General features: G+C 60.8%; 1 protein-coding gene, 1 long non-coding RNA gene and 1 pseudogene across 2 annotated transcripts; 2 read left to right on the top strand and 1 right to left on the bottom strand.

The window, feature by feature from the left end:
* LOC142598829 (scavenger receptor cysteine-rich type 1 protein M130-like) overlaps positions 1 to 13,962 on the bottom strand; it is a 351,168-nt pseudogene that overhangs the window by 81,182 nt on the left and 256,024 nt on the right.
* LOC142598850 (uncharacterized) lies at positions 1,655 to 8,501 on the top strand. The gene is made up of 3 exons (XR_012832739.1): positions 1,655 to 1,757; positions 8,073 to 8,108; positions 8,401 to 8,501. It is a non-coding gene; the product is annotated as an uncharacterized LOC142598850 (long non-coding RNA).
* LOC142598809 (scavenger receptor cysteine-rich type 1 protein M130-like) lies at positions 3,030 to 7,647 on the top strand. The gene is made up of 6 exons (XM_075738234.1): positions 3,030 to 3,396; positions 3,624 to 3,755; positions 4,841 to 5,167; positions 5,253 to 5,567; positions 6,401 to 6,715; positions 7,358 to 7,647. Exons 1-6 carry the CDS (start codon positions 3,030 to 3,032, stop codon positions 7,645 to 7,647), a joined length of 1,746 nt encoding a protein of 581 aa, XP_075594349.1.

The raw sequence follows: 13,962 nt of genomic DNA on the forward strand, positions 1-13,962 counted from the left end.
AGGGAACTGGAGGCTCTCCCAGCTCTGGCGGCCCAGCTCTGGCTGGGCTGTTTGTCCCTCCCCGGGTGCCTTCCTGGTGCGCCGGGGGATCCCTGCCCTGGAACACGCCAGGAGCACAGGCACCACTGCTACGGGAGACATGCCGCCACAGCTACCCCGCCCACCAGCTGCCGGGGGAAGTCCCGCCCCCTCCCAGCAGCCGCAGGGGCCACTTGCCCCGCAAGTCCCTCTCCTCTGCTGGGCATGTGCTCTGCTGGGATTGGCTGGCAGCACCGGCCACCCCTGCCGGGTTACATCAGACCCGGAAGGCCCTTCCCCTACACACACCGCGGCCGCCATTTTGCTCTGGCCACCCTTCCAGGACTGTGGGTGCCGCCATTCCGTGGCCATGAGCTGCCATCTTGGTGAACGGCATACTGCTCTGTGATTGGCTAAGGGCCATTTCTTGATACCGTCACCCCTGTGTGTTCTCAAGCAGCCCCTGTGATTGGCTGGCAGGACCGGCTGCCCCGTCCTGCTGTCCTCAGGGGCACGTCACAAAGGAAGCGCCCTGTCATTACATCCAGGGAGGAGGCCGCTTCTGCCTGCCTACCTCCTTTCATCCTGCCTGGTGATTGGCTGGCAGGCCTTTGTTAACAGCTCATAGCCAGGTGTTCTCAGGCAACCTTGCAATTGGCTGCCTGTCTCCTTTGGACCAGGAAGTGTTCAAACAGGAAAAGAGATACCATACATATGATATATAGAAATATATTTATAACAGGGGATGTATAATTGTATTAATAATTTTATTTATTTATTTATAAATAGATACAGTAATTTAATATGTCATTAATTATGATAAAATAATTAGAATTTATTTTACATATTAATTATATTCATTATTATATAATGATAAATGTGTTTTTTGCATAAACATATCTAAAGCTACAGAAATAGCTTGTTAGGTCACAGCTGCTGGAGTAGTTGATAGGTCAAGAGTAGCCTCATGGCTTGCGTAGGTGCTTGTGAGGTCACTGGAGACTGAATACCTCAACAATGAGTACATGGCCTATAGTAGGATATATGCTTGTGAGGTCACTCTCAGCTGAGGAGCTGATAGGCCCGGAGCAGGCCCATGGACTGTGTAGGTTGTTGTGAGGTCACTGCTTCCTGAGTAGCTGATAGGCCAGGCGAAGGCCAAAAGCTTGTGTAGGGGTTGGTGAGATCATTAGTGCCTGAGCATTTGATAGGCCAGGAGCTGGCGGATGTCTGGTGAATGTCCTTGTGATGGTGGTGCCTGAGTACCTGATAACCCAGGAACAGGCACATGGCAGTGGTAGAGGCTATGACATCACCTGTGGCTGAGTAGTGGATAGGCCAGGAGTATGCCCATGGCTTGTGCATGAACTCGTCATTTCCCTGGTGCTGGAGTAGCTTTTAGTCCAAGAGCAGGGATATGGCTTGTGTGGGTGCTTCTGACGTCATCAAAATAATCATTAATCATGCTGGAAGAGTGGAGGTGAAACAAGAGGGCCAGTGGGGGACTGTGTGTGGTTATGACTGGGACATATCTGATGCTGCAGTGGTTTGTAAGCAGCTGGGCTGTGGGTCTGCTGTTGAAGCTCATGAGTACGGACATTTTGGACCAGGATCTGGCCCCATTTGGATGTATGGAGTTCAGTGTCATGGCACCGAGTCTGCCCTGTCTGACTGCGAAAACACAGAATATCTTCGAGAGTACTGTGATCACAGTGATGACGCTGGAGTGACATGTTCAGGTAAGGGGCCAGCCCATTCCCCACCTCTGTGGGCGTGATGGGGGAAGGGACCTGGCTGTGCCCTCAGGGAAACAAGGGGGTGCTGGAGAAGGGCCTGGTGTGGCCAGTCACACTGCTGAGCTGGGGCTGTCATTGCTGGTTTCCCTGGTCCCTGAGGAAAGCCCAGGGGGAACCTGCCACTGCCTGAACCCTGGTGTGGCTCAGCCCACCCTCCGTGGGTGCCTGGGAATGCCCACCCTGCCCCGCAGTCTCTGTTGGTTCCCAACTTTCTCCTCCTGTACACACAGGAGCTGTCTGGCAGCACCAAGGACCTGGTTCCCCCATGCCAGAGGCACTGAGAGCAGCTGACATGGCCACCCACAGCCCCAGGGAAGGGCCCAAGGTGGCCGGGGACTTTTGGGTTGTGTTCCCTGGCAGACCCAACTCCCCCAAAGCAGAGGGTCTGCTGAGAGGGGAGGAGCACTGGGCTTGGGCAGAAGAGCAGGGTGGCCCATGGCCACCTCATTCCTCTTCCAGGGTCACCCCATGAGAGCCAGCCCAGAGGGAAACACCCCTGTGCAGGCAGTGCTGACCTGCTGCCCAGCCTCTCCTGCCTACCCCAGCCCCTGGCTGCCCTGCGTCACAGGGCATTGGCCAGCACTTGCTGGCTCTCCTTGGTGCCTGTCCTTGCACTGGGAGCTCGTGTCAGCCCAGGGCTGCTCCTCTGCCTGCTCTCCTGCCTTCTGACCAGCCGTTGGCCAGGGCTGTGCACGCCTGGCAGTGCACTCTGGCCCTGGCTGAGGACCCTCCCCGGGCAGGTGCTGGAGCTGGGGGCTGGTGCAGACAGTGACTGTAGGTACACCCGCACTGCATCTGTGCCCTGTGACATGTCCCATCTCCCAGCAGTGCCCCAACAGCCCGAGAACCATCTGGGACTGGGCTGCATTTCTGGTGGCTCCAAGGGGTTCCTGTGCCTGGCCCTGAGCTGGGTGGGGTAGAGCAGGCTGCAACAGCCAAGAGCACCTGGGCCCATCTCCTTGGGGCCAAGAGCTGTGGGTGCTGCAGGGCCTGGGGCCAGTTCCCAGCAGCCCAGGGTCTCCAGAATAGCAGCAGTTGACCTAAGTGGTGCCTGTGGTTGTGGGTTTGGGAGAAAAACCAGCCCCTGAGTGCTGTGCTGATTTCTGAAAAGTGGAATGGGGTCTCTTGTGTGTTGGTGCCATCAGCACCCACTGGCAGCTGCTGGGATGGTTGTGAGGCTCTTTGCCTGTGGCCGCCTTGGAGATGAGGTCAGGCATGGTCAGGCAACTGCCAGAGGGCTCTGGGACCTCACAGGGGTCTTTGGTTGCTCCAGGATTTGTCCAGCTGGTTGGAGGGGACAGCCCCTGCTCAGGACGAGTGGAGATCCGTGACGGGAACCAGTGGAAGACTGTCTGTGACTCAGACTTTGGTCCCAAAGCCGCTGACGTGGTCTGTGGGGAGCTGCAGTGCGGCATAGCCCTGTCCATGCCTGGGGCAGCTCATTTTGGAAAAGGTGTTGGTTCCATCTGGGACAGAGAGCTGCAGTGTTTGGGGAATGAATCCCTTCTCGCCTCCTGCCCAAGAGGGCCCTCCAGGGACCAGCCCTGCACCCACGCTAACGCTGCCGGTCTCACCTGCACAAGTAAGGACTTGGGGTGGGGTGCGGAATGCTGCGTGTGAGCTGGGGAATGGGAGCAGGACGGGGCCTGTGCTGTGCTGGGTGTGAAGGCAGGAGGGGTGATGTGGTTTTCTGCATCCCTAAGAGACTGCAGAAGGAGGAGAAAGGAAGGCTGTCCCTCTGACCTGTCCTCCAGCTACCAAGGGTGCAAGAGCACCAACGCAGCCTCTCTCATCTTCCTCTGTCCCCAGAGTACAGGCTGGTGAATGGCAGCACAGCTTGTGATGGAAGAGTGGAGTTCCAGGTGCTGGGGACCTGGGGCACCCTCTGTGCTTTCCGTTGGGACCTCTTGGATGCCCACGTTCTCTGTCGTCACCTCAACTGTGGGTTTGCTGAGTCCATTCCTGGAGGAGGGCCTTTTGGGAGAGGCACGGGCCCCACCTGGAGAGAGTCATTCCACTGTGATGGGACTGAAGGCCACCTGGGAGAGTGCCCAGTGACTGCCCTGGGAGCCTCACCATGCTCCCAGGAGAATGTCGCTGCAGTCATTTGCTCAGGTGAGTGCTGGGAACACACTGTGTTGACTCCATTTTCCCCTTGGCTGTGACATGGACGCCCAAAGCAAGGGACCCCATGGCAGCAGCAGCAGGGTGAATTTCTGCCTGGAGAATCCCCAGCTTCACCAGGAGAGATGTGGAGAGCTTGATGTGCTCAGACGGAATGCTCTGATGTGGGAGAGCTGAGGACTGAGCCAGGCCTGGGGTCCCCTCGTCTCATGCTGTGGGACAGGCCCAGGATGGGGCTGTGGGTCTCAGCTCCATCCCTCTGGCTGCAGACAGCCCTGTCCCAGCCCCACAGAGAGTCCCACAGAGCCCAATCCCACACCCAGAGGGGCTGACCGCATGTCCCCAGCAGCAGCAGCAGCAGCAGAGCAGGGGTGTGAGCTGCAGAGCAGGACTGGGCTTTGCCCTGGCTTCTGCTCAGCACAAGACCCAACCTGGTCCTGTTTGGTCAGCAAGGGCCCCCTCACTCTGCTCCCTGCCAGGGACACTGGCTCCCAGTCCCCGTTCCCCAGGGGTGCAGAGAGGGACAGAGACGTGTGTGCTGCCCCGTGTCTCAGCAGTGCCAGTGCCAGCGCTGAGGTTGGGCAAGGCTTGTCCTGGTGCTGCCCATCCCCAGGCCATTGCACCACCTGCTGCTCCCTCCTGCGGGAGCTGCCCCATCTGCCTCAGCAGGGACGTGCTGGGTGGTTCTGAACCAGCAAGAGCACAGAGAGTGTCTTGCCCAGGAAGGCTCAGGGACTGGGAAACCAGCCCTGTGGAAACCTGCTCCTGAAGCTCACTGCAGAGGGCTGGGGGCAGGCAGGTGAGCTTCAGGGCACCGTGAGGTTTCCAGAGCCTGGAGAGGCAGCTCAGGTTCCTGGGCTCTCTGGTGCTGCTGCGGGCTGGGACATGGCGGCTCTCCCCAGGCTCAGCCAGCTCCGCATCCCTGTGGCTGGTGGGTGGAGGGAGCCGGTGTGACGGGCGAGTGGAGATCTTCCAGCGCGGGACGTGGGGCAGAGTCCTGGATGACGAGTGGGACATGCAGGAGGCCAGCGTGGTGTGCCGGCAGCTGCGGTGCGGAGAGGCAGAGACAGCCTACAACCCCCCAAAGCCTGAGAGAGGGACGGGTCCTGTGGGGCTGCGAGGCGTGCGGTGCGCAGGGCATGAGGCCAACCTGACCCTCTGCAACACCTCCCTTCCCGAGAGCATGCTGGCAGCAGGGATTGCAGAGGACGTGGGGGTCGTTTGCTGGGGTGAGTGGCACTGCCGGGGCCCCCCAGGCTCTGGGCTGGGTGGGCACCAGCCCCTGACAGCAGCCGGGGTTTGTTCCCGCTGCAGGGAGCCGGCAGGTCCGGCTGGTGAACGGGTCCGGGCGCTGTGCTGGGAGAGTGGAGATCTACTACCGGGGCAGCTGGGGGACCGTCTGCGATGATGGCTGGGACCTGCCCGATGCTGCCGTCGTTTGCCACCAGCTGGGCTGCGGAGGGGCGGTGGAGGCGGTTGGCTCTGCTCGGTTCGGGGAAGGCTCTGGGCAGATCTGGCTGGAGAGCGTGAAGTGCTCCGGGGCCGAAGCTGCTCTCTGGGACTGCCCGGCAGGGTCCTGGGGGAAGCACGACTGCAGGCACAAAGGGGACGCAGGAGTCGTCTGCTCAGGTCTGTGCTGGGAGCTGTGGTGGGAGCCCAGTGCCTGGGGAGGCCGGGCCAAGGGGAGAGCCGGCAACGCTCGAGGCTGTCCCTAGCTGCCTCTGAGCCCCTGCCCAAGCCCATCCTGGGGACACCCATCCACAGGTCCCCTCAGTCCCATCAACAGTCTCTGAGGAGCTCAATTGTGCCCAAGGCTTAGTGGGGAGGGCAGGGGTGTCTGTCCATCAGGGACTTGTTGGAGAGAGTCCAGAGGAGGGCCACAAAGCTGATGAGAGGGCTGGAGCACCTCTCCTATGAGGACAGTCTGAGAGAGTTGGGATTGTTCAGCCTGGAGAAAAGGCGGCTCCGGGGAGATCTAATTGCGGATTACCAGTACCTGAAGGGGGCCTACAGGAAAGATGGTGAGGGACTGTTCATCAGGGAGTGTAGTGACAGGACAAGGGGTAATGGGTTTAAGCTGAAGGAGGGTCGATTTAGATTAGATGTTAGAAAGCAATTCTTTACTGTTAGAGTAGTGAGGCCCTGGAACAGGTTGCCCAGAGAGGTTGTGGATGGCCCATCCCTGGAAGTGTTTAAGGCCACGTTGGATGAGGCTTTGGGCAATGTGGTCTAGTGGAGGGTGTCCCTGCCTGCAGCAGGGGGGTTGGAAATAGATGATCTTTGAGATCCCTTCCAACCCTAACCATTTGATGATTCTAGGATTCTATGAATTTTCTCTGCCCATGGGTGAAGGGGGACTTGCTGGCCGTGCCTTTGGCTGGCTGAGGGCATGGGGACTGCAGGGGTACCCTGCTCCCACAGCTCCAGACCAGCCTGTTCCCCCTCGGTGCGTTTCCTTCCAGAGTTCGTGGCCCTGAGGCTGGAGAACAGCACCAACTGCTCCGGGTGCCTGCAGGTTTTCTATAACGGGACATGGGGGAGCGTTTGCTCCAACTCAATGACTCCCAAAACGGTGTCGCTGGCCTGCAAGGAGCTGGGCTGCGGGGATGCAAAATCCTTGGAACCATACCCGACCTCTGGCAGGCTGACTGGCCCCACCTGGCTGGATCGCGTGGAGTGTGGGGAGAGAAACAGCTCCTTCTGGCAGTGTCCCTCCGCTCCCTGGGACCCAGAGTCCTGCGATGACCTGCGAGATGAGACCCACCTCACCTGCAACGGTAACTCTGAGCCACCCGGGCACCAGCATCCCCAGCTCCTGCTCCCTGCTGGGCATTGTCAAAGGCAGAGACAGAGCCCACAGGGGCTTTTCCTTCCCATGCCAGACCCTCCTGCTGCTGCTGCTGCTGCTGCTGCTGCTGGTGGTGGCACAAAGGGGACTTCAGCTCTCAGAGCCCCACACAGTCACCAGCAGTTGCCAGCCGGGCTCCCAGCAGTGCCTGGGGGAGGCAGAGGTGTCTCCAGGCAAGGTCTCAGAAGGGACCTGTCAGGGCTTCAAGGAGCATCCCCTCCTCCTGCTGCTCTGTGAACCAGGCTCCCTTTGGGGCTGAGCAGTCAGGGTCCCCCACCGTGTGCCGTGTGTGTCCCCTGAGTGACCGGCGTTCAGCTGCTGCCGTGAGCGAGGTGGCACAGGGATGCGCGAGCAGAACTCAGCCCCGCTGTCTGCCACGCGACCCCCCTGCAGCAGCCCCTTCACCGCTGCATTTCCTTCTCCAGGGAGACAGCCAGAAACGCCCCCGGCCCTGGGGGCCATATGCCCAAACTCCACGAGCTGCACAGGTAGCTGCTCCTCTGCATGCCTGTCTCAGCTGGCAGGGCTCTGCCTGCTGTCCCGTGCCCTGAGAGGTCTCTGCCTTCTCCAGACAGGGAGAAGATTCGTGCCGTGGGAGGCGAGAACGGGTGCTCGGGCAGAGTGGAGGTGTGGCACCGTGGCTCCTGGGGGACGGTGTGCGACGACTCCTGGGACATGCAGGATGCCGAGGTGGCATGCAGGCAGCTGGGCTGTGGCCCCGCAGTGTCTGCCCTGGGTGAGGCTGCCTTTGGGGAGGGGACGGGCCCCATCTGGCTGGAGCAGGTGGAGTGCCGGGGGACAGAGCCGTCTCTGCAGGACTGCTGGGCCCAGCCTGCCGGCATAAGGAGGACGCTGCCGTGAACTGCTCGGGTGAGGGGCAGGGCTGGGACCCCTCACGGGAGCATTGGCAAGGAGCTGGGGCAGGCGTTTTCCCCGCTGGGTCCCAGCATGGCTGTAGAGCTCCTGAGAGCAAGGCTGTCCGTGCAGAGCCTGGGAGCCTGGTGCCAAGTGGGCAGCAGCTTCTGTAGGGCTGGATGTCCTCCAGCCTCTGCCCGCAGGGCCCTGCAGCCCCCAGGGGCATCTCCCGGGCTGCCTGCACTGTCCTGCCCATGGCCCTGGGCTCCTTCCTGGCCACCCTGACCAGCCCCACAGGAGGGACACTTTGGGTGGGATGTGTCAGGGATGTCCGCACATGTGCACACACACACACGGGGTACCAGAGAGGAGGCTGCCTGGTACCTGCACACCCAGCCTCTCAGCCCAGCTCTCCTTCTCCTCCTCTGCAGCTGCACCCAGGACAGCAGCACCAACCCCCCGAGCAGGTAAGCTTTCCTCCCCGTCAGCGCTGGGTCTTCCCAGGGCCAGGCTGTGACCCACAGCCAGAGGGAAGGGGCTCTTTGCCGGGGAGTGAAACTCCCAAGAGGTGTCACTGGGGTAGCGGTGGGGGAGAGGTTTCAGGAGGGCTGTCATTACCCGGTAGGGTGGGAGCTTCCCCATCGCTCCCTCCCTGGGGTCCCTTACCCCCGGTGTAAGGGGGGTCAGGACTGGGCTGTCCCAGCCCCCACCTCTCCCAGGCCTGCTGCTGCTGCTATTTCTGTGTTCCTGCCCATGCAGATCCCACCCGGGGCCCTCCAACGGGCAGCGGGAGAGTCTCATTGCCTGTCATCATCTGCATCATCCTGGGAGCCCTTCTCTGCCTGCTCCTGGCCCTCCTGGCCGGGCAAGTGTGGAGCGCTAGGGCTGGGCGCAGAGGTGGGTCCTTCCCCCACGGTCCCAGGGGAAGATGCCTCCTGGCAAGGCCAGGGGTGCTGTGGGGTGTCAGTGAGGGGTACAGGCAGAGCTGGGGGGACAAGAGTGTGTGCTGCCTGCATCCCCATGTACCGCCCCAATGACTGCCTGACCGTGGGCCATCAGCAGCAAGGGGTAGAGAGAGTCCAGACTCGGGGGGAGTTAGGGATGGGGCAAGGAGAGCAATGGCCGAGCTGTGCTGGGGGAGATGGGAGCAGAGGGGAGACAGGTGAGGCTGTGCCACTGGCAGCGCTCTGGGCAGCTCTGGAGGGGGCTGTGGGGCAGGGGAGATGCTGGGAGAAGCATGGGACAGCAGGGTCCATCCCTGTGGCATTGGGCCCCCAGGCTGTTCCTCCCTCCAACCCTTACCTACCCCCCAGCAGGGCAGGGGCCGTGCTATGGATCCATGGGGCAGGGAGGGGGCAGCTCCAGGGGCAGAGGAAAGGCAGGAGCTGCTCCAAGCTCAGCACCAGGGACCTGGCCCAGGGCCCAGAGGGGCACGAGGGCTGTCTCTGAGGGGATGGTGTGAGGGTGTTGCTGCCCCTGACCATCTCCATGGGGACATTGCCCTTCCTGAAGAAGTGTCAGCGGTGACAGGACAGCGCAGTGGGGCTGTGCTGTGGGGCCAGCCCTGGGCTGGCCCAGGGGAAGAGGGCTGCTGGAGCAGAGCACGATGCCGTCCCCTCTCTGCCCGTCCCTGAGCCAGCCCTGCCTCTGTCCGCAGGCTCCGAGAGAGCTTGGGAGCCCTTCCCTGAGGCCCTGTATGAGGAGATCGGTTACAGCCCAGCGTGGGAGAAGCAGGCGAGGTTCAGCAGCTCAGGTGGGTGTGGGTCCCTGAATGGGGGGCACATCTGCAGGGCTCTTTGCCCTGGCCCCCAGCCAAGGCTGACCCCCTGCAGCCCCCTGGCCCATGGTCCCTGCAGCTGTGGGGTGTGTGGGGAGAGCAGCCAGGTGGTGGGCGTGGGAAAGGAGCTTCCTCCCCACCAGCTCTGCCCGTCCCAGCCGGGGACAGCCCCTCTCTGCCTGTCCCTGCATCCCACCTGGCACCGGAGGGGTGAGGGAAGGGGCTGTCCCGGGGCAGGTCTGGGAGCCCCTGTGAGAGGGGGTTTGTCCCAGGGGAGCAGGCTGAGTCCTGAGCCCTCCTCCCCACGCAGCCCTGGCTCGGTGGGTCCCCTGTCCCCAGCAGCACTGAGCCCAAGCTGGGTCAGCAGAGCGCACTCCCATAACACCTGCATCGCCTCTCTCCAGGCTCCTATTCAGAGGGGTCCCTAACCAAGGTGCAGCCCCAGACCGGGGACAGTGAGGAGGAGGATGGTCCGGGGTCAGCCCTAAGTAACAGGGAGCAGGAAGGGGTGGATCTCTCCTCCCTGCAGACTTAGGATGGACAGTGGTGTCACTGTTAGAGTTGGGGAGGACACAGGTGGGGTTCTCCTGTGGTGCTGCCAAAACCAGTGTCTGAGCCCCATGTCCCTACACATCCTCCCATCCTCTGCTCTGCAGGACGTGTCTTCTCATTGTCACCAACTCTCCTCTCCTTTCAGACATGCCTGTGGTGCCCAGAGGTGACCCAGCGGATGGCTATGATGATGCCAGGGAGGTTTCTGACCGTGGGGAGGATCCTGCCTCTGGTCAGGGAGACTGGGAAATGCCCAGGGCCCCAGAGGAGGGAGCAGGGCCCAGGAATGCACCTGGAGGTGAGAGGGAAAGATAGTGCTGCCGGTTCCTGGGGTGCTGTGCCTTGTGAGAGGTGAATCCTTGCCATACTGAAAGCCCAAAATCCTGGGATGGAGGAATCTGCCCTGGGAGTTTTCCTTGGGGGGACCAGGGTTGGGAGAGGGATCTGACCATCTCAGGACTGGTGAGGAGAAGGGGGGAAGGTGATGTAGAGACCAGGAGGGGCACCTCATGGGACGAATGTGCAATGGGCTGCCTTGCTGCCTGCAGGGCCAAAGCTGCGCTCGCAGAGAAGTGCTGGGGCCCCTGGAGCTGAGGGAGATGCCTGGTCCCTGTCCCCGGAGAGCATAGGCTATGACGATGCTGACGAGGTGTCTCTGGCACATCCCCCTGAGGACACCAAGGCTGTGACACCAGAGCTCAGTGCACAAGAGTCCCTGGGCCCCGGGCCAGGACAGCCCATCCCTGCCGTGCAGCTGGGTGCAGCCAGGAGGGAGGAGAGGTCTGTGCAGCTGGGAGAGCCGTGAGCACCAGGGAACCGTCTGCCTTTTCCCACGGGCAGCAGAAACAGCCGGGCATTGCCTCTGGTTTTATTCTCCTGTGTTTACCCCCTGCCTCCACATTTGTTCTTCTTAAAAGCCTTTGGGGGTATGACCCAGAGCTGGTGCTTGCCTGCCCAGGTGTTGGGGTGTCTCCCTGAGGCTGATCAGGGGGAGCAGAGCACAAGGAGATGGCGGTGAGGAAGGGGCACGTCTTGGGGACAGTGGGTTCAGGTTTCAGGCTGTGGAGCTGCGAGAGCCCATGTTCCCTGGGGAATATTCCTGCTGACAGAGACATTTCCATCCTGCCAGCCAGTTTCCAGCAAAAGTGGCTGTCTGCAAGGTCCCGTGATGCACCCCAGAGGGAGCGCCCATCTCCTCACCCTGGGGTTCCCCAGCTGCTCTTTCCCCCAGGCCCTGCCTGGGCCACACTGGTCCCGTGGCACAGAGGCCATGACAGAGCTGCTGTGTTGGGGTGACACTGGGCTCTGGCCCCACAGAAACGAGCCCTAAGGTGGCTGCAGTGCCCTGAACACCCCATCCAGCCCCAGGGGGTATCACGTCCCATGGATCACCTCCCACAGGGGTTAGGAGGCAGCTCCGCTCCCCACTGTCCTGGCACAGGGTGCAGAGCCACTTGCTGGGGCACATGGGGCTGGGATTGCCCCTTCCCTGGCTCTGCCAGGTGCCCAGTCTCCATGAGCTGCTCCTGCTCCCTTGGGCCCTCACAGACCTTGGAGCAGTGCTGGTAGCTCCCCAGAGCTGCCTCCTTCCTGGGCAGGGACTGTAAGGCCCCACGGCAGCCCTGGGAGCCCCTGGTCCTGCTGCGCTCCAGCCCCCAGCCCTGCCCTCCTGCTGCCTCCCAGGGATGTCAGGGAGGGTTTGTGTGGGGGCAGTACCTGTGTGCAGGTGCAGGGGGGATGAGAGCAGGAGCAATGGGGGGACCTTTCCCTCAGTGCTGTGGGAGGCAGAGGAGAGACAGTCCAGGGGAGGGAGAAGGGATCCCCAGGAGACATGGGCTGCTGCCAAAAGCCATCATCCAGCCCCTGCTCTGGAGAAGGTCCTGTCTGGGCGGATGCTAATTTGGGCACATTTCCATGGCAGAGGGTATTTTGTGTCCCTCCCCTAAAGCCAGCCCTGCTGGGAGCTGAGCCAGGGTCCCTCTCCCCGGGCTGGGGCTTTCACCTGCCCCAGCTCCCATGGGCAGAGAAATGACTCACGCAGGAGCTGGGTAGGGAGAAGGGTTTGGCACTTGGGCAGGAACCTGAAACCCAAACTGCCCTCCCTGGTCCTGCTGGTGCTTGGTCAACCTCTTCCCTGATGGACTTTGCTGCAGACCAGAAGGTGTGTTGGGTGTCCATTGCAGGGGAGCAGCCCCAGGTGGGTAGCACTGCAAACAGCAGGATCTGGCCCTAGAGCAGAAGAGGGGAGGAGGCAGCTGTCTCCAAGAGCATCATCCATGGCAGCATTGCGTCATTCCCTGCTGGGAGCTCCTCCACCTCTTGAGTGACTCTTAGGGGGTGGAGGAGGAGCCCAGGCTTACAGCCTCCTCTGCCCTGGTCCCTAGAGCTTTCCTCCTGGCAGTCCATGGCCCTGTGGAGATGCAGGGTTGTAACCTTTCCTGGTTGGACTTTTCCCGGGGATGGAGGCTGTGTTTGCAGTGTCCATGTGTGTCACCCATGATGATGACCTTGGGGGTGTCACCCTTGCAACTCTCCACTCCTGTGGACTTTCCACAGCCGTGCTCTGCCCAGCGTGGGGCAGCAGTGCAGAGGGCTGGGGGTCTCACCATCAGGCCCCTTGTGTAGGTCCTGGGGAGCTGCTGCAGGAGCAAGCATAGATCTGGGGTACAGTGATGATCCCACATTGCTGCAGAGAACAGACCCAGCCCGCAGGGCCAGACTGTTCAGGCCCCAAAACACCCTGAAACGGGCTCTTTCTGCTCAGGTGTGCTGCCCCCTCACACACCCCCAGGCTCTGTGGCTCATCTCCCTGAAGAGGAGGAGGAGGAGGAGGCAAAGCTGTGCCAGGTGCCAGAGTAAGGGAGAAATGTTACCCCTGGGGGAGGGCAGAGCTGGCAGGGAGGTGGCATGGGGCAGACACTGGGCTCTTCTCCCTGGTCCCCACCTGGGGTGGCTTGAGTCCACAGGTCAGTGTCCATACTGGCACCAAGCATCCTGTGTTCAGAAGATATCCCTACCCCACCGCCCTTCTTCTGTACTTCACTTTTATACCTTGTTTCTCTGAATTTGGTCCCACCATTCCTGGGGGGCACTGAGCACCCTGCAGTGGAAGGCCATGTCTCATGTCCCACTTGGGTTGCAGGTGGTTTTGGTGGGGGAACAGCTGAGGCACCATCTCCTGGCCCTTGCTGCCTGTGCATGGCTTTGGACAGGCCTGTGTCTCCCTGATCCCACCAACATGGGCTGGATGGAGACACCAAAGCCCCAGGAACAAGAGGTGGGTACCAGCCCCAGCAGTCCCACCTCTGCAGGGCTGTGCCTGACCTCAGCAGCTCTGGGTTCCTCTGCTCAAGGCAGTGGTGATGGCAGAGGGAAAAAGACCTGGAGACAGGGACAGGGTACGAAATGTCATTCCGCCAGCTGGGAGTCTGTCGCGTGAAAAGGTACAAGTCTGATATGTGGCTGAGGGAGGCCCTCCCGTTGAGTCACGAGGTTCAGAAAGGACCCCCTTGCTTTCTAAACTCCTTCTCAGAGAGGAGCCTAGGTGCGGCTAGGTCCAGTCTTAGTCCCAGACTTGGTCAACGGTTTATGTCTAAAGGGTTATGTGTGTAGCCACTTATCAGAGTCAACGTTTGCCTGTCAGAGCCCCACTAAGGACTTTCACTGAAACAGTTTCGCAAAGTTGAAAAGAAAAATAGGTAATTTATTGAAGCGACAGATATAAAAGTTCGGAATTGCCGTTGATAAATGCACTAACTGCAACAATTTTGAGCTCAAGTTAATAGTTCAGCGCTTTTGTTAATGATAGTTTTCCCGGGGTAACATCCGACATAATCGGAGGCGCAAGTCTTACCAAAGAGGCGTCCCTGCTTGGGGAGGAGAGAGGTCCAGGCCCGTCGACCCGTCCGGATAGTTGGAGTTCTCGTCCTCAGAAAAGAGGATTCTAAATGCCAGATTTATACTTTTGGCGAGGTGGGACTAAGTCAGGTATT

Source organism: Balearica regulorum, chromosome 31 (genome assembly GCF_011004875.1).
Source record: "Balearica regulorum gibbericeps isolate bBalReg1 chromosome 31, bBalReg1.pri, whole genome shotgun sequence".
Taxonomy (NCBI): domain Eukaryota; kingdom Metazoa; phylum Chordata; class Aves; order Gruiformes; family Gruidae; genus Balearica; species Balearica regulorum.

Bases quoted from the DNA above. Each gene is read 5' to 3' on its own strand.
- LOC142598809 (XM_075738234.1), top strand. From the start codon at position 3,030: ATGGTCAGGCAACTGCCAGAGGGCTCTGGGACCTCACAGGGGTCTTTG. The intron at 3,397-3,623 runs GTAAGGACTTGG...CTCTGTCCCCAG, and splicing joins TGCCGGTCTCACCTGCACAA to AGTACAGGCTGGTGAATGGC. The intron at 6,716-7,357 runs GTAACTCTGAGC...TGCCTTCTCCAG, and splicing joins GACCCACCTCACCTGCAACG to ACAGGGAGAAGATTCGTGCC.